Below are 27,498 nucleotides of genomic sequence, written 5' to 3'. Positions count from 1 at the left end.
CAGACATAATGGCGCGCAAGGAATTTCAAACGTTCGAGGGGGGAGGGGGAGGAGCGGGGCTTATAAGGGGGAGGAGCGGGCGGAGGATGAATAGCCTGTTGATGGCGGCGGCGGCGGCGCCTGGCGCGGCTGGCCCGCGGAGTGTCACTGCTTGACGCCGGCCGCGCGGAGCGGCGCCTGGGGACGCCGCGTGCGGAGAAGAGGGAGGTGTCCCGCCCTCCCGCCTGAGGCGGAAATCCCCCGCGTCGGCCTCTGCCGGGGACCGGAGGAGTGATCTTCGCGCCCAGCCGCGCTGCCGCTCTGCCATTGGAGGACGCTGAGGCGGAGGCCACGCCCCTCGCCCGCGAGGTGAGGGCGCAGGTGAGTTTGCGCGCGTCGAGCCCGGCCTCGGCCCCGCGGGAGCGGCGTCCTTTCGCCTCAGCCCGCGTTCAAAGCCGAAAGTGACAGCCGAGCGCCTTTTCATTAGCGCCTCTGGAACCCAAGGGCGTTATAACACGGGGCTGCGTGGGGGGTTTTGTGGGGAGGGGAAGCGGCATTATTCTCAAAGCGGATTCGCGCCAACAATATTCCTTACACGAGCTTGCCAAGCAGTTTTCTCGGCACTCTTCGGGCTTGTTGCCAGTCACGCAGGAGGGTGGCGTTTCCCACCTTCTTTTGAGATGCGTGAAAAAGCGAAATAAGCGGTCATTTAGAAGACGGGAAGGGGGAAGTAAACCCTTCAGAAATCCACAGCAGGGCAGTACTTTTTTATTGGGACCAACCAAAATGTCGCAGAACAGTGAGGTTTTGAGATCTCGGAAAGTGGCAAGGTGTCACAGAAAGCAGCGGCTGGGGGAGAAAGTGTGGGGCTGTGTGACTGGAGCACAGGGTCCGATTTGATTCTGTGGCTGGAAGCCCAGCTAAAGGTGGGTACCGTGTTCCATTACTTAATACAGAATGTGAAGCAACAATCTTCTGCACTATGAAGATGTGAAGTCAAGTTACACATTCCTAGACTGCTTAATCTGGATTAGTTACTTTGGCCAATGCCCTAGCATGTGTTCATGGGTAAAATGGGATTAATGGCAGGAGGTGGTCATTCTTCTGGAGTGCAAGGATGGTAGGTATGCATGTGTTGTTTCTCCAAGACAGGATATTACAGCATTTTTCTGCAATTGTTCTTACTGTTTATGGGAGCATTCCTTTGATACTTGTGGTATCTTGATTGCCGCAGTTTTGACTCCTGTTGCTTACTGCCTTTTTAACTTTGGGTTTCAGCTGTTTGACTGTGTCCTCCTTCTCACCTGCTCATACATTCAGCTCTAGCCTAGTTCTCTTTAAAATGGCCAGTTTGCCTCAGGGCTATACCAACTGAACCTCCAGGTGAAAGCTTGTGTGATGTAGTGCTCTTTCATACAGTCCATTCTCTTGTGAGCCCTCGCCTGTGGTCTTAAATTGGTACAGCCCTGGCAAATCCATTTCACTTTGGCAGCAAGTAGGCCTCTGCACTTACAGTACTAACATTGCCCTGCACTCAGTCATAAAGGTAGCGCTGTAGTCTGTAACTCTCATTGCATTGGTGTGGAGGGAAGTCAAGTGGTAGTTGATCAGCTTATGTGTCATCAAAGCAGAAGTCTCTCAAGCCTGTCTGAAGACTGTTGTGAAAGCAGAGTTTAGTTCTAGCTTTTTTAGCTATATCCTCATTTCCTCTAGTACCTACCGTAGGAACTGTGGTAATCTTACTAGACTTAAGGTGTCATAAGGCTCTTTGTTTTCTTAGCAAAATGATCTGGAGAAGATACAACTTGCTTCATTTCCTGTGATTGCAAACTGCAGTATAGTATTTGGTTCCGTGGGTACTCCTGGAGCAGGACGGGTGCAAATAAGGTGTTCTGGGTTGTAAAGGGAAGCCTGGCACCCTTCGCCACCTTTGCTATCCAGTACTTCTCCAGCTAGTAACATCTATTTTCTGGGGTGTTAGGGAAGGCAGAGGCATGCTCCTTTGTCTCAAGGTAGACTGGTGCAAATAACATTTACTTTCTAGACAAGTAACTATTTACAAGTCTGTGGTGGACCATTCTTTGATGGAGTTGTTTTGTTACATCCTTTAAAATGCTTGTTAATGTTAAGGAGTGGATGACAACATTTTGTTATATTTTGTAATGGGGAGCAATGGAAATCAAGGCACATATCTTCTAGGTCAGCATATAGCTTGGTTCTGGATGTCTAGCCAATCAAAAAACATTTTTCGCCAAATGCCTGGTAGTAGAAGATACATTGATCCTGAAGGAATTTTCCTAAGTGGAGGCTCATCCGTTGCACTCTGGGTGTGCTGACCCCTGCAATTTCCCTAAATGTAAACCTGACTGTGTAATTTGTGGTAAATGTCAAAGCATTAAGAGCAGGTATTAACTAATAACAAAAAGCAAGTTGTGAACAGTGACATGAACTCTAATCTGATGCTCCACCCGTTAGACAGTGATATTTTATTCTGATTACTGCTTGTGTTATTTTTTTAGAGAAGCTTGCAGTTATAATGGTTAGCCAGTGTGAAGCTTTGTTCTGCTGCTGTTTGCCCCCTCACTATTACAAGGAAAGCAAACCTCCTGACCTTCCTAAGCATGGCAGCATGCTTTCTCTGTATCCCCACCACTACCACCACCAAAAATGCTTATATTTTCCATATTCCTTATGGAAGCTTGCATATTCCTAAATGATACTTCCATGCACAGAGGCGGTACTGGATGCTGCGTAAAGAATGACAGTTGCCTTCACTCTGGGGTTCTGAGTATCTGAAAGGCATCTCCCCATTTTCCAGACATCCCTTGGCCTTTTCCTGTAAGTCAGTTCTTCTCATAGGGAAGATGCTACTTCTATCTAAATTATAAAACATAAAACAATGTTGTCCCCTATATCCCTAAAAAGCAACTCCTTCCATGTTGTAGTCAGTACAGTCTGTCAGTAGCAGCCTCTCTTAGTATGCTTCAAGGAGCATGTTCCATAGGCAAGGTTTTGTATGGAGGTGTTTTCACTGGATGTTCTTTTGAGTTCAGAGGGTCTATCAAAGCCAAGGTCTCCTTTAGAAGCAATACATTTATATTCAGCCACATATATTGTGAGCAGGGGAGCTCTCATTAAACATAATTTGAGGGCAGGTTGAATTTGCCTCTCCCAGTGGTACTATTATCTTTCCATCTGATTCCCTCTTGGTCATTAATTATGCCATGCTGAAGTCCTTGGAGAAAGAAAGTGGGATACAATTGCTGGGCTGAGGACTGTGATGTTTCTGACCAAATAGGCACCAATGTTTGGCACAGTAATGGTCTAGCTGTGACTGTTGCATGATGAATCATACATGTTAATTGATTTTTAAGTAGTTGTGCCTGCATGCTGAGATAGTGGATTAAAACTCCCAGTAAATATTTTATAGGAGGGACACGGGTGGCGCTGTGGGTTAAACCACAGAACCTAGGACTTGCCGATCAGAAGGTCAGCGGTTTGAATCCCCGCAACAGGGTAAGCTCCCGTTGCTCGGTCCCTGCTCCTGCCAACCTAGCAGTTCGAAAGCACGTCAAAGTGCAAGTAGATAAATACCTCCGGCGGGAAGGTAAACAGCATTTCCGTGCACTGCTCTGGTTCGCCAGAAGCAGCTTAGTCATGCTGGCCACATGACCTGGAAGCTGTACGGGCCAATAAAGCGAGATGAGCACCGCAACCCCAGAGTCGGCCACGACTGGACCTAATGGTCAGGGGTCCCTTTACCTTTACCTTAAATATTTTATGCCTTGGTGTCTGGGGCTAACATCTAAACTATTCTTTCTCAGATGCCTCCCAGAACAATAACTCTTTGCCTGACTTTGAATCATTAGCTCCATAAAAGTTCAAAATGTGTTGGGGTGTAGTAATCGGATTAGTGGAGGCTAGTACTCTAATTTTGTATCTTTATTTGCTGTTTGTGTTTTCTCAAGCTCCTGGCTAACTCCTAGCTAATGCACATCTGAGCCATCTTTGGCCTGTTTTGTCCATGGTGGGGGTTAGGTCAAGTCAGACTTGTAAATGTTACTGTATGAAGCCACAAATTAAACCTTACTTGTGCAGTTGCCTTACCACATACATGTCTATACAGTTAATTGCCTATAACTGTTTTAGAGGTTTTACTACAACCAAGCGGCATATATTGTTAAATAAAAATGAGTAAAATATGTCTCTTTCTTTAGTATAGGTCAAAGTAATCAATAGATTAGACTTGCCTGGAGATGTTGCTCATCCATGCTGAGAGGTGGCCTAAGAACACCCCAGATTTTAGTTGGAGCACCAGTGGCATATTTGAGTTTTGAATGAGCAGGGGAGATGAAATCTGGGAGTGCAAGGGATCTCCATAATGGGATTTAAAAGGGGATTGACTGGCAGCTCTGTCTATTGGATAGAGAAGCCTGATAGTTTTATCTGCTGTGCTTCCACCTATGCTTTCCTGCCTCCTAGCAAATATTTATCTGTCATTGGCCAGGGGCAGCATGCCAGCAGCCTCCATGGCCCAAGATCCAGAAAAGCTTCAAGCAGAGGTGGAGCGACTGGTGGCTGAGCTGCAGGAGGCAACCCGAGAAAAAGTCCAGGCTGCACAGTATGGGCTGGCTGTGCTGGAGGAAAATGGTGAGCTCAAGCAGCGCTGTGGTGAGCTGGAAGGCCAGTTGGAGGTGCTACGCATGGAGCTGGTCCACATGAAGGAGGTGAGTAAAAGTTTCCCCTGTTCTGCCTTGTGCAAGGATGCCCTTAGCATGTTTCCAGCTTGGGCAATGAGCTCTTAACCATAATCTCCTGCCTCCTTCTATCTTGCCTAGGCTTTAGCAGAGTCCCACAGCAGTCACAAACGGGCAGCAGCTGACGGCGAGAGCCGAGAAGAATGTCTGCTCAGAGAAACTGCTTCCAAAGAAGCCTGCCTGACTCAGACCATTGAGGAGCTTCAGAACAATGTGAAGCATCTGAGATCCCAGTTGGACAACAATGGGGTAGAAAATGAGCGTATTGGTGTCGCTCTGCGGGACTTGAGGAAGGTAATGTGATTGTGTTAAGAAACTGGGGTGGGGGTGGTCCATATGGGTTGTAGTTCAGGACTGTCTAGCACACAAGCCTGTACATATGCATTTTCTAAAGTGTATTAGGTTAGTTGCTAAATTGATAAAGGAATGAAATATTTGTAGTAAGCAGTTGGCTGCATTTTGCACAATTGTAGTAAGCAGCTAGCTGCATTTTGCACAATTCTGTTTCCACTGTTTTATTGATTGATGTGCCACCTATAGGCCATAATAGTTTCTAAGATAGGAAGGGGCAGATGAGGCCCTCAAGTCATATAAAGCACTGCAGCCCCAGTATCTGGCTACTGTAAGTCCTGTTTGTTTCCGTTCAGAAAATCTCACCAACCACTGCCCATGTGTATTCAAGAATATTTCTGCAGCCATCAAGACTGGAAGTTATATTTTTTGTTCTTTAAACTAATGAAAGCCAGCTACATAGAATACTGAACTAAATGCTTATGGGTTTAGAGTTTATAAAGCTAGAGTATCCCACCCATTCTGGTGAGCTTGATGAACCCTAGAGGTCATCCGAAACTTGAAGCTGGGGAGGTGCTTTGGGGAATCATCTCAGAAATCATGCTGGTCTTCCGGTGGAGTACAGGGTCAGATTTAAGGTGCTGGTTTTGACCTTTAAAGCCCTTCACGGCCTAGGACCCTCGTACCTATGGGACCACCTCTGGCAGGTGACCCTCTGCCTCACGGAGACCCTCAAGGTCCATAAATAGCAACACCCTAGTGGTCCCGGGCTCTAAGGAAGTCAGATTAGCTTCAACCAGAGCCAGGGCCTTTTCAACTCTGGCTCTGGCCTGGTGGAACGCTCTGCCTCATGAGACCAGGGCCCTGCAGGATCTGATTTCTTTCCGCAGGGCCTGTAAGACAGAATTGTTCCACCTGGCCTTTGGCTTGGAGCCAATTTGATTCCCTCCCCCTCTTTCTTTTTTCCTTTCTCCTCCTGCGATGAGGCTACATTTTAATATTTTAATGTTTCAATATTTTAATGTTGTATTTTAATTTTGTTTTTAAGTTGTATTCATTCAACTTATTTGTATTATTGCTTGTTAGCCGCCCTGAGCCCGGCCTTGGCTGGGGAGGGCGGGGTATAAATAAAAAAATATTATTTATTATTATTATTATTTATTATTATTATTATTATTATTATTATTATTATTATTATATAAAGCACAACACAACTATGGTAACCCTCATAATGGGAGGAGGGCCGGGGCTTGTCTGTGTCTCATTGCTTCCAAGGTTTTTGAAGTACCTCAAGCATGTTCTACTTCCATCTCCAAGTTTCAGGGGAAGTCTGCAGTGGTTGTTTGATTTTGCAGCTTGAAATGTGTGTCTAATGCCTCAGAATGATAGTGTGGCAAGTCCCCCAGACTTTGAGTTGGGAGGTAACTTGGAGGATCATTTCCACAGTTGTGCTATGTTTCTGAGCTGCTCCGAGTGCTCACACAGTGCAAAATCAGGAATAAGGTTTTGCCCTTCTGCTATTGAGAGGACCAAGATCTTGGCAACCATAGAATTTAGCCTTGGTAGCCAGCCAGCCAAAATGTGTGGGCCTCTTTGGTAGTGTATAACAAAAAAACAGAATAGCAAAAAAGGGGGAATCTAACACAATGGTCCTACAAACCAGAATGCAAAAATGGTTAGCTGTGAAATGGGAAAAGTAGTAGTGATTTGTTCCTGGAGTATTAAGACGTCCATGAGAATGTGAGACGTTGCTCCCTGCATTTTGTTATTTCTACAGTGTACTCTGGGTGAAATTCACCGTCATGCCATAAAAATGTTCTGCTGTGGTTGACCACCAATAGCAGCTTGTACTTGCAGCTTGATGTAAGTGTTAGATATACTTCAAAGTGTGAAACCATGTGGACACTTCTCCCTCACTTTGATTTAATAATCAAGTGCTCAGGCATTACTGGGTCATGTTAAAAAGATGAAGGGGACCACAGGGACAATCATGCTAGCTCTGCCTCCCGTTGCCATGCTGGTTATCCTCCAAGTTGGAGGACAAAGCTTTGAAATGGGGCTTGGGTGGGGTCCCTGTGCTCAAGAATGTAAGAAGAATCCTGCTGGAGTAGGCCATCTAGACCAACTTTCTGTCCTCACAGTGGCTAACTTGATGACTGTGGGCAACCCTCAAGCAGGACCCAAGCACAAGAGGACCCTCTAGCAACTGGTGTTCAGAAGCAAAGCTGTCTCCCAACTATGGAGGCAGAGTGCTACCATAATGGCTAGTAGCCTTATCCTCCATGAATTTGACCAGTCCTCTTTTAAAGCCATCCACTGTGCTGGTCCTCACTGACTCCTTTGGAAGCAAGTTGCATGAGCTGTATGAACAAGTACTTTCTTCTGGTGGAGGCTCCTCATGCAGCTTTGACCCCCAGAAAAGCAGGGTTTTAAAGCTTAATGAGGAGTCTCCATGAATTAACATGGAAAAAGAAAGCTTTAAAAAGTGTTTGTAGGTGGGATGAAGTTGCTTTGGGTATTGGATCTTGCCATTAACATAGCCTATATCAAGTTCTTCCTTATCCATTCCTGCCTTGATGCAATACCATATGATGGGTGGTTTGTGGCATGTCTGACTTGGTTCCTGTTTCCCCCTGTCTTCCCAGGAACGTCAGATCCTAGAATCCGAGAAGGCCCGGCTATGTGAGGAGATGAAACAGATCAAGACACGGGAGCTGCGTCAGTTGCAGGACTGTGCTGAACTTGAAGAGGAGAACATCTCTCTGCAGAAGCAGGTCTCCGTGCTCAAGGGCAGTCAGGTATTGGTATCTTCCACATACTATAGTGGGCCTGGCACTGACCACTTGAATGTGTGCCTTTCATACAGTGGTGTGGACCAAATGTCAACCACGCTATTGTATAGCATCTGCTTTATAGGGATACTGCTTCAGTTGTGTTCACCTGCTTGAATTTTGCAAATGTATGTTTGTTTTCACCTACAACCATGTCCCAATGGACCTTTGCTGGCTTGTGGATGGAAGTGGGGTGATACTAATACAGCTGCTATAGAGACACTTCTAAGATGGCTGAACTCTGAGCCTTGATTAGTTGATTCTGAACCTCAGCAGTCTAGCAGTATTGCAAGAGCAATCTTATAGGACTTAAAACATGCAACCAACCATCATAAACCGTCTAAAAATATTTAAAGCTGTAGTTCAAAACGTTAAGGGTGGAATTCAATGTCGTACTAATATGAATATTCTACCAGTGCAAGAATTCTGCTTGCAGTGTAGAATTCTCCTCTCCTCTTCCCCATTTGCACTGTTCTGAAGGTTCTCCTAACCCTCCCAAGCTGATATGGGGGTGCAGGAGGAGGCAGGGAAGCCACATTGTGCTACCAGGACTTGTGCCAGCTCCTGCTAGTGCAACATTAGTTGAATCTAGCCCTGTTTTAAAGTGTTAGCCATTTAAAGTCTTAAAACCTTTTAATTGTCTTGGAGAATTTAAAAAAGAAAGTATTTGCCTGCTGCTAGAAAGACTGTAGTACAGTCATACCTTGGATCTGAACGCCTTGCAAGTTGAATGTTTTGGCTCCCGAATGCCGCGAACCCGGAAGTGAGTGTTACTTTTTGCAACCCGAACGTCCAACAGAACTTCCGCGGCTTCTGATTGGCTGCAGGAGCTTCCTGCCCCTTGGTTTTCGAACTTTTTTTTTTTAATACATTTTTATTAAAGTTTCACAAATTTTTAAACAAACACAAAAACACAAACAAACACCACACAAATAACAAATATAATTTCAGATCCTTATTTTCCTAACATCTTTCCCTGACTTCCCCACACCTCCCCTTCTCGTATTCCAATTCCAATAGTTAGCTCAGCAAGTTCTTGTCCCGGTTTTCGAACATTTTGGAAGTTGAACGGACTTCCGGAACAGATTCTGTTTGATTTCTGAGGTACCACTATTAGGAACGCGAAGCAAGCCTCTTATAGAATCATAGAGTTGGAAGGGACCCTGAGGATCATCTAGTCCAATCCCCTGCAATGCAATAATATTCAGCTGTCCCTTACAGGGATTGAGCCTGCAGCCTTGGCATTATCAGCATTATGCTCTAACCAACTGAGTTAAGGGTCATTCCATATCAAGTGATCCAGTATTTTTACCTCATGTCATCCAGTTTTCTTAATATTTTCTTCCTTAATATTTTGTAATATTAAGTTTAAGTTTTGATCAATCAACAAGTGTACATTGGATCACCTTATATGGAATGACCCTTAAGAACCTTCAATAGTTTAGGCATGGCAGGGGATGCCTCTTGGAAGGCCTCCGGTGTTAAGGTACTATTAATATTTGTTGAATTTATATTTGTGTTCTCATTTTTTATTTTTATGTTGTGATCCCCTCGTTATCTTCATATGAAGGGCAGTATACAAATTGAAATTATATACAGTGTGTGTGTGTGTGTGTTTGCCTTTGTACCTGGGATCTGTGCAATTAATTGGGTTTGGAGGAAGTATTTTTTATCAGATTGAACATATTTCTCCAAGGCTCTTAACTTCAAAGGGATCAGAACTCTTAAAAGCTCTGAGGGGTGTAATTGCTATACTCAAGTTTGCACCCCACAATACTGATTTCTCTGCAGTGGCGTTAATAGTTGGGGACTGGAGCAGGCCAGTTCTCTCCATCCTTCCATTCTTAAGTTCCTTTCCCCTTGCTTTTTACTGATGCTTACCATATTTTTCGCCCTATAGGACGCACTTTTTCCCCTCCAAAAATGAAGGGGAAATGTGTGTGCGTCCTATGGGGCGAATGCAGGCTTTCGCTGAAGCCTGGAGAGCCCCAGCGCCAGCCCCACAAGGTCGGGGGACAGAGGGAGGCGGAACGCCGCCATCCTGCTGTCTCCCGAAGTGGTTTGGAGGCTGACGGCGGAGAGACCCCGCCGCCACCCCTTCAAGCTCCAGGGACAGTGGGGAGGCGCAGCGCGTCTTCCCGCTGTCCCCGGACCTGATCTGAAGGCGGGCGGCGGGGAGAAGAGCGCTTCTCCCCGCTGCCGGCCTCGCAAGCTCCGGGGACAGCTGGGAGGCGCAGCGCGTCTCCCCGCTGTCCCCGGACCTGATCTCAAGGTGGGCGGCGGGGAGAAGAGCGCTTCTCCCCGCTGCCTGCCCCACAAGCGCCTGGGGGGGGAAATAAAATTTTTGTCCTTTATTTCCCCCCCCCCCAAAAAACTTGATGCGTCCTATGGGGCGAAAAATACGGTAATTGCTTGCATAGTCCAATTTCTGGATTCGAATACCTGTTGCTATGTCTCTTTCTGTGTTGAGTTAAACTAATTTTTTTTTATAGTTCCACAATTATGCAGACATATTGACTTTGCTGGTGTCCTTGTTTCACTAAAAAGTACAGGACCACCACCTTTGCTACTAGGATATGGGATTTGCATTTTAAAATTATTTTGAGCTTGTTGCAGAATAATGTGCAAGGTGAATAAAACAAAATTGTTTAATAGCTCTTAAATGCCTGTCCAGCTTATCTACGTCATGAATAGGCCACTCAAAACTCACTCAGGTTTTCTTGTTTTGGTGTCTGGAACGGTGATGATAGGAAGTTCCACAATACAGGTGCCTGACCACAATTCCACATGTCTGTCTGACACTTACATAAGAGGACATGCAAGAAGGGCTTGCTGGTGGATCTTAAAGGATGGTGGGGATTGTTTTCCATCTGTTGGTGCAAAAAGAAAGTGTAAGCATGTGTCATACTCAGTCATGCCAAACTGGTCCAAGTGATGTTGAAGCTGAAAGATGTGGATGTCAGTAATTCAGATGAAATACTGGGGGAGGCAGGGCCTGATGAGCAGCAGCCAACCACCTAGTATTGTGCCCTTTTTTCCTTCCTCAGGTGGAGTTTGAGAGCATCAAGCATGCCCTTAGCTGCCGAGAGGAAGAGCTGGTGCTTGCTGGGACTCAGCTGCTGGAGCTGGGTCGTCTCCGGGACCTGGCAGAACACCAACTTCAGGAGGCACTAGAGGCTCTGCAGGCAGAGCGTGAGCAGAAGCAGGAATTGCGGCGAGAGCTGGCCATCTGCACAGGAGGGCGCCATGACTCCCTAAGCAGCTTGCAAGCCAACCTAGAAGAGCTTAACCACAGCCGTGCAGAGGAACAGGATAGTGGCTTCGCCAATGCCAGCAGCATTGGGAGCATGGCTTCCACACCCCACAACATCCGGCCTGCACCTGGTCTTGTGGCAGACCTCTTCAGTGAGCTTAACTTGGCAGAGATTCACAAACTGCAGCAACAGCTGCTCCAGGTAAGCAGGTTTAGCTCTGTGGATCAGGGAGAGGTTTGGTTTCAATATGAGATGACTAACAACGTGAATTGCATTCCTGTTGCACAGCGGAGCAAGATGTGCTATGTTTTAGGCCAATGCCAATGCCTAGCTATCCCCACCCCTCACCCTACCCCAGCTGGCTAACTTGGGGTTTGCAGCTCTGTTATAGATTCAGTCCACTGCCATGTACTGTGTATCCAAATTCTGAAAAAGTCCTTGCCCCAGTCTCTGTAGTTACTGTGTAATACTTCAAGGGAGGGAATCAAATTGTTGAATGCTCCATTGTAGAAAAACAAAGCTAGTATTGGCAAGAAGATTCTAGTTTACTCTTTGCCCCTGGTAATTTATATTTGAATGTGCAGAGACTTGTTTTTTACAGGAGGGCATCATTTAAACCAAATTCTTCTTCCTTGGACAGTCCATCTCTTACTTTGGCTAATAGGCAGTTGTCATTGATCTCCCACACAAGAGTCCTCTGGTGCATGTGGGGAACTTGTTAGGAGGGATGTGCTTCAGTTCTCATTTTATGCTGGGCTTGGGGAATAAACAGCACTAGCTGTGCAAAGCCCAGTGTGCTGATGCAAGGCAAGACCCCTTGTTTTTCCTCTTCCACTTCCCCTCCTGCCCAGAGCCCTCTTGTACCTGCAAAGAATGCAGAGCCTAGGGTTTGCCGATCAGAAGGTCAGCAGTTCAAATCCCCGCGATGAGGTGAGCTCGCGTTGCTCAGTCCCTGCTCCTGCCAACCTAGCAGTTCGAAAGCACAAAGTGCAAGTAGATAAATAGGTACTGCTCCAGCAGGAAGGTAAACATCGTTTCCATGCACTCCTCTGGTTCACCAGAAGCGGCTTAAGTCATGCTGGCCACATGACCCAGAAGCTGTACGCTGGCTCCCTCGGCCAGTAAAGCGAGATGACTCGTCTGCAACCGGACCTAATGGTCAGGGATCCCTTTACCTTTACTTATCCCTTGCTTTTATCCAGCCACACGATTGTCAGAGAACCTGGGGAGAGTGAGTGGTCTCTTGTGCCCAGCAGAATTATTCCCTCCCTGTACGCAAGCTATGAAGAACTTAAAAACTTGTTGACAGCGGCAAGAGTTATCATAGCTAGGAAATGGTAAAAGCAAGGTGGATGCTGAATAGAAGAATGGTACAAAGAAGTGTGGGATATAGCGATTAATGATAAATTAACGTGTGCTATTAAAGTAAGAAGGGGAATATGGAAGAGAAATGACTTTGAGAAAATATGGAGAATATTTCTGGAGTTGTTAAAACAGAAAGGAGTCAAACCATCTCAAGTCTTAAATTTTTGGAAATTTATCATTATGATAAATGATAAGTCTCATGGTGGGGTGCACATTTCTATTTGTATTATTTTTACTTTAAGGAATTTGTATTATTTTTACTTTAAAGAATAATATTATTCCCTCCCCATTCACAGAGGATGCAGGAGTGGGATATCTTGGTGTTGACTATCTGGCAAGGGCAACTCCAGCTAGATTTGTAGACCCTTGATTTTTCCATCTGTAATCCTGAAGTGGTCCAGGGCAGCATTGGATGGCATCCCCTAGAACTGCTTGCCATTCCGTTTTGCCTCAGGCACAGAGCATGAAGGTATTACAGCACAAATAATGGCCACCGTTGCAATATGAGCAATCAGGCTGTGATGTCAAAAAGTGGGTTCCTGTTCCTCAAAGCTTAAAATGTACTGTAATGGGACTAGTTCCTCTTTCTGTAGGGCGGGGAGCATGGGTGTGGCAAAAGCTAAGAAAATGCTAGGCTGGGAAGTGATTTTCTAAGCAAGGTTTTAGAGATCAAAATTATGACTTGATAGTATTGATCCACAGTGAACTCAAAGGAGCTATTCTGACTGCAAGTCGCTCAGATGCCAGAGGCATTGCTTTCGGGTTTCTCCTCTGCCAATAATCTTGTCTGTGGAGTCTGCTATTTGTTTCTGTCTGTCTGTCTGTCTCCCCGCTCTGGTTGAGCTGGAAGCTTCTCAGTCGCCTGTAGAGTGAGTGGCAGGAAGCCACTAAAGTTATTCCGAGCAGCTGCACATCCTGCCCAGCTGGCGTCATGCTCTGGCCTGACCCTGTTGCACTTTCCCCACCCCCTTCAGGCTGCTTGTCTGCAGATTATCTCTCCCTCCTGCCAAGCCAGTTGTCTTGGCAAAGGAGGTTTGAATGCTTGCAAGGTATTGGAGACATTTGTCCACTTGGTCCACTTTTTGTCTAGAATGCAGCTCTCTCTTCTTCCATCTTCCTTCTATTTTTAACAGCTTATCTTGTATTAGAGATCACCCACAGTTTAGAGAGCCTCCTGAAGGTGAATGCTATGATAGTTGATTCTGGGTCACTTCCGGCTAGCCTCATTCTGGCCGCCCTTGGCCAAAGGAAATACCTGGCTGCAAATCAAAAGCCCTGAAGCTCAGCTTCTTTTTGTATGCCTCTTTAAAGCCCAGATGGAAACTTGAGACCTGGGAGTGGCAAGCTCTATAAAGAGAGAAGCCTGTCTCTTCTGTATTGATCCCTCCAAAACGGTCACGGTTTTGGAATAGAACTGAGCAGCCTTAATCTCTGGGGTAAGGCTGCAAAACCAGCACTGTCCTTGCTCATTCAGAGCACTTGCCTATTAAGAGTGTACTTGCCAGCTACTCCCTGTTTAGTTCCTGTTTTCCATGCCAGGATGTAGCTCTGCAAAATACATAGCCTGTTATTGACATAAACTGCTCTTGAGTATGTCCCAACAGCTTAGAGTTCTATTGGCCTCCTTGGATCTGGATTTAGCTTATGGCTCAGTTTATCTCCATGCCTTGTGTTGGGAAACATAAACACCAAACTCTCCCCATCCCCACCCCCTTTCTAATTTTCTGTTTGCATTATTAGGCAGAAAATGAGAAGGCCTCGCTCGCCTCAGACCTGCAGGACCTTAAGAAACAGCTGAGCAGCACCCAGGAGGCTCTAGCCCAGCAACAGCTGTGCAACAACCATGAGGTGGAGCAGTTTCAGACCCTGGATGCTGGCCCTAGCAATGGTGGGGACCACCCATCACCCTGTGAGAGGGAGCGCTGCCATGAAGAGTTAGAAAAGGCCCAGCTGGCAGCCCGGCAGGAGAGGGAGGCAGCTGCTCAGTTAGAAACGGAGCTGCGGGTTGCCCGAAGGATGGCACGGGAGAGTCAGTCACGGCTGGCGCAGGCCCAGGAAGAGCTCCTGGGTTTTTCTGAGGAGATGGCCGCTCTGTATCATCATGTCTGTGCCTGCCACAGCATCACCCCTCAGCGTGTTGTGTTGGACTATTACCGGGAAGGTCGTGGAGCCCGGAGCATGTGCAGAAGACGGTCCTCCCGAAAACTCCTACTCACAGAAATGGAGACAAGCAGCAGTGGGGACCAGTCCCCAGCCAGCAGCCCCAGTTCCCCCTGTGGGTTGGAGCCCCTCAATGTGGCCAACCTGACTGCCGTCTTGCGAGAACAACTAGGGCACCTGCAGGTGGCGCTCTCCCTGGTGCATCAGCAGGGCCTGATGGGGCACGGTGCCGAACTGGAACGTGACAAGGAGGCGCTGGTGGAGGAGGTGCTGAAGCTGAAGTCCCTGCTGAGTACTAAGCGGGAGCAGATCGCCACCCTGCGCACAGTACTCAAGGCCAACAAGCAGGTGGGTGCAGGAGTAGCCTGGCTGTGGTGCGAGGCAGCCCTGAGTGAATAGGATGGGGAGGGTGAGAAAGGTGTGGGCCTGCAGGTGGGACTGGGAGCACCCTCAGCTAGTGCAATGAGCACTTTGGGTGGGTTGCCCACTGCCAGTAGCACCTTCTTCATCTTGCTGCTGCTGCTCCTCCTGCCAAACAGTGCAGGTAGAGGAAGAAGAATGGGGTTCTGCTAGGCTACTGGTGCCAAATGGGCTCATCAGTGAGAGTTATGGGAATTTTCTTACACTGACTGCAAAACTGAATGTGTTAAGAAGTCACAAAACAGGTATGATCAGGCTGTGAGTATGTTGTGTCTAAAAGTAAATGAATCTTTGCCTAGGCAGTATTTTGCGATCTTGCAAATTGCAGAATTATACATTTATTTTACACAGGTTTCTTCTGTCTATCATGGGAAGAGCAAGGGATTGTTCCAATTATTTTTATTGATTTTCCAAATTATTACAAATCATTACTGAATTAATTCAATACAATTTCCAAAACTGATTTCCCGCTCTTCTTGCAAGATATGTCCATGATAGACCCCCCGTTGCTGTTAGTTCTCAATTTCTAGTTGAAATCACCCCATAATTCCAATTATATTTTCCATCAGCTGCCCCTTTACAACCCTGCATACAGCAAATATATTTTAAAAAACTTAGTGTGTATATTTGATTGCAGCATGTATAGTATTTCAGTAAGTTCTTATTTCCAGATTTCGGCATTTATTTTCCAGCTTGAATATTTTCACATGTTGAAATCAAAGTTCTTTCCCTGGTTCACTGATTTATTGCAGTTCTCCTGTCTCCTCCATCTGTGCTCACCTTACCCAAACTCACATTCCTTCCTACTGATAACAGTGTCAAGCTACAGCATAAATTAACTCACAAAAACTGTTTACAGAGAGACCATTCTAAGAGCAACCCAGCCATTGGATTCCATCACTGCAATGCCTTAAAAGCATATTTTCCATTACATATGTCTTTCTCTTTAAATCATCCTCTTTGTGTCTTCCATCCTTCCATCATGTCAGGTTAACTGTGGGTTGTTATTAGCTGCATTTCCTCCTCCCACAACAGAAATATTTTGATGGTGGCTTACAACAATGAAGGCTAGAAACATGTTCTAAAACTAAGATTCTCTGGAGTGGGATTGTATTCCCAACCTCTCATTCAGTGCTCCCACATGACTTTGGCCCATAAATAGGCCTGGATGTGATGTGACATGGCCTGAGATCACAGGCCCTTGCATACCATTTGTTTTAATGTTTCATAAGCTGCTTTTTGGGAAAGCCACCAAGAAACAAATAATAACAACAACAATCAAAGAGCAGCAGACTGGGGAGGCAGGCTACAGGTCTGCCTAAATAATAAGGTGCTTTTCACTAGCCTTTGGAAAGCTGATGGGTATGGGGCTAAGTGGGCCTCCTGGGTTCCAGAGTTTCGGCACAACAGCTGAAAAAACACCTTGACACATTTAACCACTAGCTGTACCTTAGATGGTGGGGAATGCAGAGCAGGACACATTAGCTATGTACCCAGACAGCAGGCCCTGCCTTCCAAATACCAGTGCCATATTTAAGCTCTGGATGGACTGACAGCATCCCGTGCAAACCAAGAAAATGCACTTGGAGGGGGTGGCGGCTTATAGCAACCCTGTTAATAGAATTTCCAATTGTTTGGGAGGGGTTTATCCATCCCACTTCCTTTGGCTGCAGTCCTGGGGCACTCTTACCTTCCTGTCCTTGTCCTGTTCTGCTGCTCCTCCCTGGTCCCACCAGTACTGTTCTCTTCACAGCCCTGCATTCCTAGCAACTATTGCCTCTTTCCTCACTGTTTGCAGCATGAGCCCTGTGCTTAGGCTGTTGCTAGGTTTCCTCCAACTTTCCAGGCCTGGCAAAGAAGGCAGAAAGGGCTGCATCCCAAAAGAGTGGTGGTCTGGGCTTGCAGTCAGTGTTAGAAACTCAGATATTTAAGCTAATCACCAAATGGCACCTTAAACCTATGTTATGGTCACCACAACATAATGTCTAGGCACCATTTTTTGTTTAAAAAAATTGAAGCTTGTTGTTAATTTTGTTTCTATACCACTTTACATTTTAAAGAAAAAACATTGGTGGTTTACAACACATTAAAACATCAAGTAAAACAAACAATCCAGAATAAAACAAATTCAAGCTTCAAGGAAAACACTTCAGATCCTACTCCAAGTGACATTTTTCTTTCCCCATATTTATTTACCTACTTATATAAACTACTCCATAGCAGAAGTACACTAGGAAGCCAGTTTGGCGTAGTGGTTAGAGTGTCAGACTAGGACCTGGGAGATCAGGGTTCAAATCCCCACTCAGCCATGAAGCTCACTGGGTGACCTTGGAGTCATTCACAGCCTCTTAACTTACCTCACAGGGTCATTGTAGAGATTAACTGAGGAGAGAAGTTAACCATGTACTCCTTGGAGGAAAAGGCAGGAGATAAATGTCATAAATAAACTCTTCTGCTTACCTGCTTAAAAAAAACTGGAGGGGCCAGCCAGGTGGAGATGTCTCCCCCCCCCCAATTTTTTAATTGATTTTCACAAAATTAAAAACACACTAACAAATAAACAAACATAAATCATAACCTTATTAAAACTAATCTTCTTAACATTGTTAAGTGACTTCCTTATAGCCCCCTATTTGAATTTCAGTGCTTATCATTTTTCCAAATCAAAGTTCTTATAATTTTAACTTAATTGCTTAACATCACTCTTTCTTCCCAATTCAGCATTAAACATAATAATTCATCACATTACTTATTTAAGTCCTAAGCCTAACTGGCGATTGCAAGCTTTTTCCAATTAATTTAACTTAACGTATTTAACTAAATAATCATTAAATTTTATCCATTCTTCCTGGTACTCCTCCTCATTCTGGTCACGGACTCTTCCGGTCAGGTCGACTAGCTCCAAAAAGTCCATCATCATCATGATGATGAAGATGAAAGGTGGAGATGTCAGTTGCCAACCTGGCATCCAGAGATCTCCCCGTGGTTGCAGTTGAACCTGCACCTGTTGAAAAACACACATGACGAATTTCTGACACAGCTTGCATGTGTCCCTGGAGCTTGCATGTGTAAGACTGGATATTGGGAATACTCCTTGCACATATACCAGGATTGAGCAGTCCTGGGATCTTTCAAGCACCCTAGGCTGTGTTCTGGAGGCTCCTTGCTGGAGCATCTTCTCTTGCTTTTAAAAAAAGGGCTGAAGCAAGAATGGGGCCACCCATGAGTGTAATCCTAGAGACACATAAACTTGTTCAGTCTCTGAAAAAAGGTGCCCTGTTGATGTGTTCCCTGTTGCTGACCTGCAAGTGAAGTAGCCTCTTGAAGGTATTTCCTTATCAGCAGGCTGGTAGCCCCATGTGCCTGGCTCTTCCAAGATTGTTCTTGTGGGTGGAATGGTTCCAGCTGCCTGTTTGAGTCTCCTATGCAGAGCAGCATAGAAGGGTGTGTGCGCTATGTTTGTGTGCCAGTGTTTTAATGATACTTTCTGCATACAGTAAAGGGTGTTTCCATGGGGGAGAAGCTATAGGTCAAAGAATTGGAAGGGACCTCAATGGTCATCTAGTTCAAGCCCCTACAATGCAGGAATCTCAACTAAGCATCCATGACAGATGGCCATTGAACCTTTGCTTTAAAACCTTCAAGGAAAGAGAGTCCACCACATCCCAAGAGAATCCCTTCTACTGTCAAACAGCCCTTACTGTCAAAAAGTTCTTCCTGGTGTTTAGCTGGAATCTCCTTTCTTGGTTCAAGTCCTACCCTCCAGAGCAGGAGAAAACAAGCAAGCTCCATCCTCCATGTAATATCCCTTGAGATATTGGAAGATGGCTATCATATCTCTTCTTTTCCAGGCTAAACATACCCAGCTCCTTCAACCATTTCTCATAAGGCATGGTTTCCAGACCCTTGTTCATTTTGGTCATCCCTCCTCTGCATACGTTGCAGCTTGTCAATATCCTCCTTAAATTGTGAAGCCCAGAACTCCAGGCATAGTCTAACCAAGGAAGAACAGAGTGGTAGTATTACTTCCATTGACCAGACACTAGACTTCTGTTGATGCAGCATAGCATAGCATTTGCTTTTTGTGCTGCTGCATCACACTGTTGACTGAGGGTCAGCTTGTGGTCTACAAAGACCACTAGATCCTTTTCACAGCTACTACTGGCAAGCCAAGTGTCCCCCATCTTTTACTTGTTCATCTGGTTATTCCTGCCTAAATGCAGAACCTTACATTTGTCCCTATTGAAATTCATTTTGTTAGTGCATCATGTGACCCTTGGCAACCTTCCCTTTTAGACTGCAGAGGCCGCCCTCTCAAACCTTAAAGGCCAGTTTGAAGGTGAGAAGGTGCTGGTGTCGGAGACCATGGCCAAGCTGCGTCATGAGCTGAAAGCCTTGAAGGAGGATGCTGCTACTTTCTGCTCCCTACGTGCTATGTTCGCCAGCAGGTTAGGAACGGGCATCCCAGGGAGCTATGTCTATACTAGAGAAGGGGCAGTGGGACAGAGGTTGGAGGCAAGCCACCTCTTGAAGTGGGTGGGGCTGGCATTGAGCCTTTGATCTACTGCTGCTCCTGTTTCATGTTGGAATTGTGCCACTATCCTCACACAAGTGTTGAAACTGAGGACTTGCCATGTAGATTTGGAGAATCAAGTAATTGTGATATTGGCTGGTTGTGGACTAGGAAGGCTGGTTTCACACGATGCATAGAAAGAGATGGAAAGCTGCTTAGACCGCAGAAGTTGCACAAGAGAAGGAAGCTGCAGGGGGCGAGGTAATGTTCTTTGAGGGGGTGCTGAACTGAAACAAAACTCCAAGATGTGCAATGTTTGTCATATTCTGTGCCACTAAAGGGTGGAATATAGAGCCTATATATTGCACAACATAAAACAAAATTTCTTAGATTCCTCATAACTTGTTTTGACAGTTGGCCAAACTATTCAGATTATTGAAGCCCTATTCCTATAGCTTCTGAGATATTGCCAGGCATTGCTCATGCATTTTCCAATATACTTTCACAACCATAAGGACTAGAAACCACCCTTAATTTAAAGGGATCCAAGATTTCAGCAAGCAATGATTAGTGTCCAGTGGGATATTCCATTCTTTTTCTGGCATTTGATGGGACCCTGAGTATATGCAAAGCACTGAGAGCTGGTGTAAGGCCTGCCCAGGATTCTGTGGTGTTGATCCTTTTTGACACTCGCCTTGAACTCACCACTTCCATCTGTCTCCAGGTGTGACCAGTATGTGAGTCAGCTAGATGAGATGCAGCGGCAGCTGGCAGCTGCTGAGGATGAGAAGAAGACACTGAGTTCCCTCTTGCGCATGGCCATACAGCAGAAGCTGGCACTCACACAAAGGTTGGAGTCCCTGGAGAGCCCGGCTGAGGTGCCACGGGGAAGTAGCAGGAGGGCACTCAGGCCAGCCAAGGGTAGTGCGGTAAGAACAGTTGGAGCAATGAGTTCTGCTATGGGTGGGTGGTGAAACAAAAACCCCTGAAGCCATTTACCTGCTTAGGATGTAATGCTGCCCAGCTGCCTTTGGGAGTGATACACAGCTTCTTCAAATTTATCAGTTCAAATTTCGCATAGAACTGTGGCAGGGTAATAGCCCTGAGAAGGTGTAGCCTTGAGTGATGTATAACCAGTGTACTTGTTCAGCTTTAATAACACTTACTTATCCAAGCAATTATCTCTGGAGATGATGAACCAGGAGAGTCAGTGTGGTAATGTGGTTAGAATGTCAGACTAGGACCTGAGAGACCAGGGTTCAAATCCCCACTTGTCCACGAAGCTCACCACCAGTCACTGCCTCTCAGCAGACTGTTTTGGGGATTATATGAGGAGCTCCATAGAGAAAAAGGTGGGATATAAATGCAGTAAATGAAAATTAAATGATGACACACGTGAGAGCCAAGGCTCTATTGTCCACGGACCAATAGCAATCCCCTACCCCACCTTCCATGCAGCCTCATGACTGAGAGTTAAGGTGGCACTGAAGCCTTTGTGAACCCACTAGGTGGCCTTATGCCAGCCCTCAGTCTCCTCCCTCCCACCCCAGCCAGCAATATTGGTCAATATGTTGGCACCTTAAACAGTTCAAGTGCTATGTGAATGCTTAGCTGTAATGTGAGTATCTATGCCAGGGCCAGCACAGGAGAGCTATAGGAAAACAAGCGGTACTTTTTAATGTATCTTTCTAACTGCCTTTCTTCTCTCCCTGGTCCCCGTTCTCCTTTCAGAGATGAGACAGCCAGTATCCAGTGCAGGATTTCCAGGCACTTCTCATTCATTCAGTGTCTTCCATTGTGGTCACAGAACTCCATTCATTGTTATTATCTTTTGCATAACATGGAGAAGCCTGGCACATGCAAGCTGTAGCCCATCAAGAGGAACCCTGTGCCAGCAGCAGGCCTCCAGCCAGTGTTTGCTTCCTGCCCTCGTGCCTTAAGAGTTATGTGAAGAGACACACACCTTTTCTCTGTTTGCCTCAGTGCTGACTTTCCTAAGCGCCTCTAACACTGTGCCTTTTTGTGAGACACTGATGTCTGCCTTAATGACCAGGGCTGCCTGCTTTGGGTCTGGCTGTGAAAAGATGGGTTCTTCCCTTCCCCTGAATTTCTTTGCCCTGCTGTACTCTCCCAGGCCCATCACTTCTCTACCTGTCTCTCCATGGGGTTTTGCACATAGTTAATGACTACATTGCTGACTGCACAGATTGTGGGGAGAAGGAAAACTAGCACCATGCAGCCATGAGACATGTTGTGAGATGGACCCAGCAGTGTCTCCTGTTAACCTCACCATCCTGACACCAGCAGTATGAAACAGTTTACTTTGTAGTCTGGAGCAAGATGAGCCCTGGTTGTTTGCCTCAAATAAAGAATTGATTTCCCTGCAACCCTAGCCTTTTTTCCTTAACTAATTCAGAGCATTAAATCATAGTTATTACAAAATATGATAAATAACATACGATTATTACTAGAAAACCACTCTTTGATTTTAGACTATACCACTTAAAATGCTACTATAACAGTGTTCCCATTCATTTATGTACAGTAGCAAGAAAGGATAATCTAAGCTGGGGTTTTGTGGCTCTTTCAGTGTTTGTCTTGGACTCCAACTCCAACTTCAGTCAGCATGTCAGGGAGGATGGGAATCCTGGAGGGGCTACAGGTTCCAATCTCTGGCCCAAATGGAAGCCATGTTTTTAAATACCATATTTTTCACCCTATAGGACGCACTTTTTCCCCTCCAAAAATGAAGGGGAAATGTGTGTGCGTCCTATGGGGCGAATGCAGGCTTTCGCTGAAGCCTGGAGAGTGAGAGGGGTCGACTTCGCGCAGCTCTCCCACGGCTTGTGGAGAGCTGCCTGCACCCAGAAGCCTGGGCCGTGCTGAGCTTAGCACCCTTTGGGCTTCGCGCAGCTCTCCCACGGCTTGCGGATAGCAGCCTGTTCTGGGGTCGGGGGAAGCTTGGGCTTCCCCAGCCCCGTGCCTGGGGGGGGGAATAATTTTTTCCACTTTATTCCCCCCCCCCCAATTAAAATAGGTGCACCCTATGGGGCGAAAAATACGGTACATTGTCCATTTGCCTTCTAAATTCCATAAGCTTTGGGTAATATTCAACTATGTTTTGCTCAGAGGAGACCCATTTAAATTAATGAACATGACTAAGTTAAGTCTTTTCCATTTTAATGGATCAAGCTTGAATAAAACATAGAATAAAACATGAATGCCACCCACTCCCACTTAGTGATCTTCATATCCACATATGACGCGGGTGGTGCTGTGGTCTAAACCACTGAGCCTCTTGGGCTTGCTGATTGGAAGGTTGGCTGTTTGCATCCCCATGATGGGGTGAGTTCCTGTTGCTCTGTCCCAGCTCTTGACAACCTAGCAGTTCAAAAGCATGCCACTGCAAGTAGATAAATAGGTATCACTGTGGCGGGAAGGTAAATTGTGTTTCTGTGTGTTCTGGCATTCGTCATGGACCTCCATGCACCAGTAGCGGTTTAGTCATGTTGGCCACATGACCCGGAAAACTGTCTGTGGACAAACACCGGCTGCCTCGACCTGAAAGCGAGATGAGTGCTGCAACCCCATAGTCGCCTTTAACTGGGCTTCACCGTCCAGGGATCCTTTACCTTTACCTTTTACCTATAGCCACATATCCTTACAGCTTCTCTAACCATTCTGCTATCCTTGGTACACTTTTCTGTTTAGTAAATAACATCCTAGTTTTGGTGCTTGCATAATACTTTCCTTCCACTTTTGTCTTTTTACCAAATTCACATCTAAAGGATGACAAACATTGCTAGACCTATTGGGGTAGACCCTATCCTTAATTCCTTTATCCAAGCTTTTGTTGCCACCAAGCTACAAAGTAATGCAACTTCTTTTTCTATGGTCCTTCTCACTCAGGATATTTTTAAGAATCTTATTGTGAAGGCATCATGGCTGGGTGGAGATGGTTTTCTCTGTGCAGGGAAAACTCTGTCTATGACTTCAGCCAAGAAGACTATAGCCCATCTGGCTTGCTTGCACAGCTTTCAAAAACTACTTTGTGCTTCAAGCAAATTGTGCCAGGCACAGTGTGTGTGGGCCTCTGTGCATTTAAACAAAAAGCAAATGGACCACAGCTTGAAGGCAGTGTCAAGAGGTCAGATATCAACGAAAAGAAAAGCGCTCACTCTGAAACTCACCTAACACCAAGAAAACTAGCGCTAATACACCCAGGAACCTCACCAAAATGCTGGAGAGATGCACCTCCACAGGCACATACCTCCACATGTGGTGGGAATGCCCCCAAATCCAACTATTCTGGAGAACAGCCACACGAGAAATATGTAAAATAACTAAGCAAGTATTAGACATCACCCCAGAATTGGCCCTACTAAACATCTTCCAAGACAACAATGCCCATTTACACCACAAAGAACTCATAACCCACCTACTTTCAGCAGCCAGAAACACCATAACCAGACACTGGAGAGACCTGTCAGGAGTAAGCATGGACCAATGGTACCAAATAGTATGGGAAACAGCCCTACTAGAAAAATTAACCAATAAACTGAAACTGACACGGGGACAAACAGAAGAAGATGCCTTCTTCTAAAAAGGGTATGGCTCCCCTTTATCACATACACAGCCCAACAAGACAATGACAATAATCCACCAACAGCATACAAATCAATATGGCTGACCTGATCCAAAACACCCAGCCACCCCACTCACACACGAAAACAAAGATCACCGCAGCCAACCACAAATGAACAGCCACACCCTAGGCCAACCCCAACCTCTCTCACCACCAAAGGAACACAAGTGAACAGCACAAGCAACGCTGACACCAAACCCTACATACATTAAGCATAATAGAAACATCGCCACCCGACCCCACCCTCACCCATCTCCCCACCCCCTTTTTTTTCTCCCCTAATGTCTCAACAAATGAAACAGATTTGTAAAAATGTTACATGGAAAAAATACAAGAGACATTACACGTACTTCTGTAAAACACGAAAATCTTTAATAATAGTTTAAAAAAAGATCTGTAGATGGTTGATGCCCCCTTCTGGCAAAAATGGAAAGTAGGTGTATAGTGATCTTAGTAACACATAAAAGCTTGGCTAAACCCCGCCTCTTGCTCAGGTACTTGGAGCAAAGCTGGGTTTGTTGCTGTGCTTTGTGTCAAAAGGGTCTCAGCCCTTCATCCTCTGGGCTAAGGCTGTGGGAGTGTTCTACAAAAAGAGAGGAAGAGAAGCTGAGTCATTAGAAATGTTACTGTGCAGAAGATGCCTTTGTACACTGGAGTGAGACACCTAGTGTGTGCAACAGATCATACTTCTGTTAAGTTTCCAGCATGGAGAGATTCACCGTAGTAGTGTTCTCTCATCAGTACCCAATTTGCCATAAATCTATCCCAAAATATACATAAATATACATACACACCAATAGAACAATTCCAAGACAGCTGATCATAATATAAAGTTCAGCATATACTTGCCCTCAATCAGTCAACTCTGCTACTTTGGCCAATGCTGTCATTCAAAAGGTCAGGTAGAAAACAAATACTTTCCCCTGGTGCTGAAAGCCAGCTAATGCCACTTCTAGCCATTTGTTTTTCTTGCTGCATTACACTGTTGCCTCAAGCTTATACCTTTCAGGTTGACTCCCCTCAAATGTCTACTTTTTCACTTAACTTTTCCACTACAGTGGTACCTCGGGTTACATACGCTTCAGGTTACATAGGCTTTAGGTTACACACTCCACTAATCCAGAAATAGTGCTTCAGGATAAGAACAGAAATCGTCCTCCGGCGGCGCAGCGGCAGCAGGAGGTCCCATTAGCTAAAGTGGTGCTTCAGGTTAAGAACAGTTTCCGCTTAAGTACAGACCTCTGGAATGAATTAAGTACTTAACCTGAGATACCACTGTACAGCCAAACTCCATCAACCTTTGAAAGAAAAGTGTTTACAATATTCCAGATTTGTGCACAAAAGAACAGTCAAAAATAAAACGTGTGCTGCTCCACTCCAGCCAAGGATTGTTTATGTGCAAGGCTGATACTTCCTTTCCTCAGCTTTTTCTTTCCTGACTCTTCTATGTATATTTAATACGGCTGTTTTATGCAAGAGCTTCTGCAGAAAGAGCTAATTAAAAACTAAAATATTATGGACATGCCTTCAACAGCAACCAGTGGAAAAGGGCAGACTGCATTCTTTCCTCTGGGTTGATGGAAACAGAAGTAGGGGTACAGTGAGAGATGGTGCTTAGTGACATTTTACTACATGTGGAAAAGAAGTGCCAACAATGTGCTTCAGTACACCCACAGTCAGGTAACATACATTTTTATATTTGATATTCCCTTACTGGATGATCTGTTGATTGGGAAAATCTAAATTTAATGGGGGGGTGGGGAGTGTGGTCTGCCACTTGGATGAAGAGGATGTCACGCACACAGACAAATTGGAAGTGGGGAGTGAGTTTAATTGTGCGACTTGCATCTGCTGGTTTTTAAAATTTATTGATGCTCAGAGATATACAATAATACATACCCATTACAAAGTTATCTCTTTTATAATATACTGGTATGAAACAGCTACCTAGTCTAAAAAAGAACAAAGGCAGAAAGGGGAAAAGACGGGGGGGGCCTAAAAAAAGAGAAAGCTGGTATTACAATTAAATCCCATCAGCAGAATAGGAACCAACTGACAGTGCCCAAACTCTACCATGTGTACTTCATTGCTGTCGTTGGTATAAAGTTGTAGGCAGATAAAATGGCTTCCTGCAATGGATATTACAATTCTATTATTCTATATAAATAGAGGGTCATCTAGTCCAACTCCCTGCAATGCAGGAAGCTCAACTACAAATCTGCCTAACAGTTACCTCATCCAGACCATTTTACCAGCTTCTCTGCAAGAATATCATGGGGGGCTTTGTCAAAAGCCTTACTGAAATCAATATCCACAGCATTCCCCTGATTCATCAAGCTTGTAACTTCCCAAAAAAAGAATCGAGATTTGTCTGGCATGACTTGCTTTTGAGAAACCCATCACAGACTCCATTTCTAAGTGCTCCCAGACTGCTTAATTATCTGTTCTAGGATTCGGTTTCATTCCTTCTAGCCTTTTTCTATGTCTGATCTATCAGCTGCCAACTTTTGCTTCTCCCAATACTGGGACTGCTGCTTTCTCTCTAGCTCTGGAACACATGGATTTTTTTTGTTTAAAATGATGCATTATTATTAAGTGTATAGTTTCTGAATGTGGGGGGAAGTCCTTACCTGTAGGCTTTTCCTGGTTGATGTCTATGCATAGTGTATGGATGTCAGAGGTAAGAGCCGGTGGCCTTTGGTTCTAGGTGGGACTTCCCTTCAACAGGGAGTAAACCATGCAACAGATGTGTGAAGGGGGCTATTGCATACAATATACCATAAAATCACATGCAAAGCACATCCTTTCCCTCAAATAATTCTGGGTGCTGTAGTTTGTTAAGGGTTGCTAAGAACTGTGAGCTGTGAGGGAGTAAACCACAGTACCAAGAATCAATGAAATGTGCTTTAAAAGTACAGTGCATGGGTAGGCAGACTAAGGCCCGGGGGCTGCATCCGGCCCAATCGCCTTCTCAATCCAGCCCACGTATCAGCGTGTTTTTACATGAGTAGAATGTGTCCTTTTATTTAAAATGCATCTCTGGGTTATTTGTGGGGCATAGGAATTCGTTCACTCATTTATTTTTCAAAATATAGTCCAGCCCCCCCCCCCCCAGGTCTGAGAAACAGTGGACCGGCCCCCTGCTGGAAAAGTTTGCTGGCCCTTGGGATCGTGTCCCGCAGCCATACACACGTTATTTCTCTTCTCTTGAAGCCCGAGCCACGGAACATTTCCCGGGGCAGACAGAGACAGGCTGCGGGCTGGAAGACTGCAATCCTAAGGA

The 27,498-nt window shown here is 45.5% G+C and overlaps 1 protein-coding gene and 1 long non-coding RNA gene across 4 annotated transcripts; one reads left to right on the top strand and one right to left on the bottom strand.

Annotated features, from left to right (window-relative positions):
- Positions 1-72: 72 nt before the first annotated feature.
- On the top strand, positions 73-21,957 carry LOC310696691 (protein bicaudal D homolog 2-like). Of its 3 annotated transcripts, none has more exons than XM_083482510.1 (9): positions 73-360; positions 4,487-4,706; positions 4,818-5,030; positions 7,673-7,825; positions 10,906-11,313; positions 14,218-14,985; positions 19,354-19,505; positions 20,295-20,499; positions 21,302-21,957. In XM_083482510.1, exons 2-9 carry the CDS (start codon positions 4,494-4,496, stop codon positions 21,305-21,307), a joined length of 2,118 nt encoding a protein of 705 aa, XP_083338636.1. In that variant the 5' UTR covers positions 73-360; positions 4,487-4,493; the 3' UTR covers positions 21,308-21,957. The 3 variants fall into 3 exon arrangements, with proteins under 3 accessions (XP_083338636.1, XP_083338637.1, XP_083338638.1); XM_083482511.1 differs by having other exon boundaries at positions 338-905; XM_083482512.1 differs by lacking the exon at positions 73-360 and adding an exon at positions 925-2,817.
- A 2,608-nt stretch (positions 21,958-24,565) lies between these two features.
- LOC310696765 lies at positions 24,566-26,914 on the bottom strand. Its single transcript, XR_014520722.1, has 2 exons — positions 26,846-26,914; positions 24,566-24,798 (listed from the first exon to the last, which is right to left on the bottom strand). It is a non-coding gene; the product is annotated as an uncharacterized lncRNA (long non-coding RNA).
- Positions 26,915-27,498: the final 584 nt, after the last annotated feature.

Source organism: Podarcis liolepis (assembly GCF_965112155.1).
Source record: "Podarcis liolepis genome assembly, chromosome: 17".
Taxonomy (NCBI): domain Eukaryota; kingdom Metazoa; phylum Chordata; class Lepidosauria; order Squamata; family Lacertidae; genus Podarcis; species Podarcis liolepis.
This window is presented reverse-complemented; position numbering and strand designations above follow the sequence as displayed.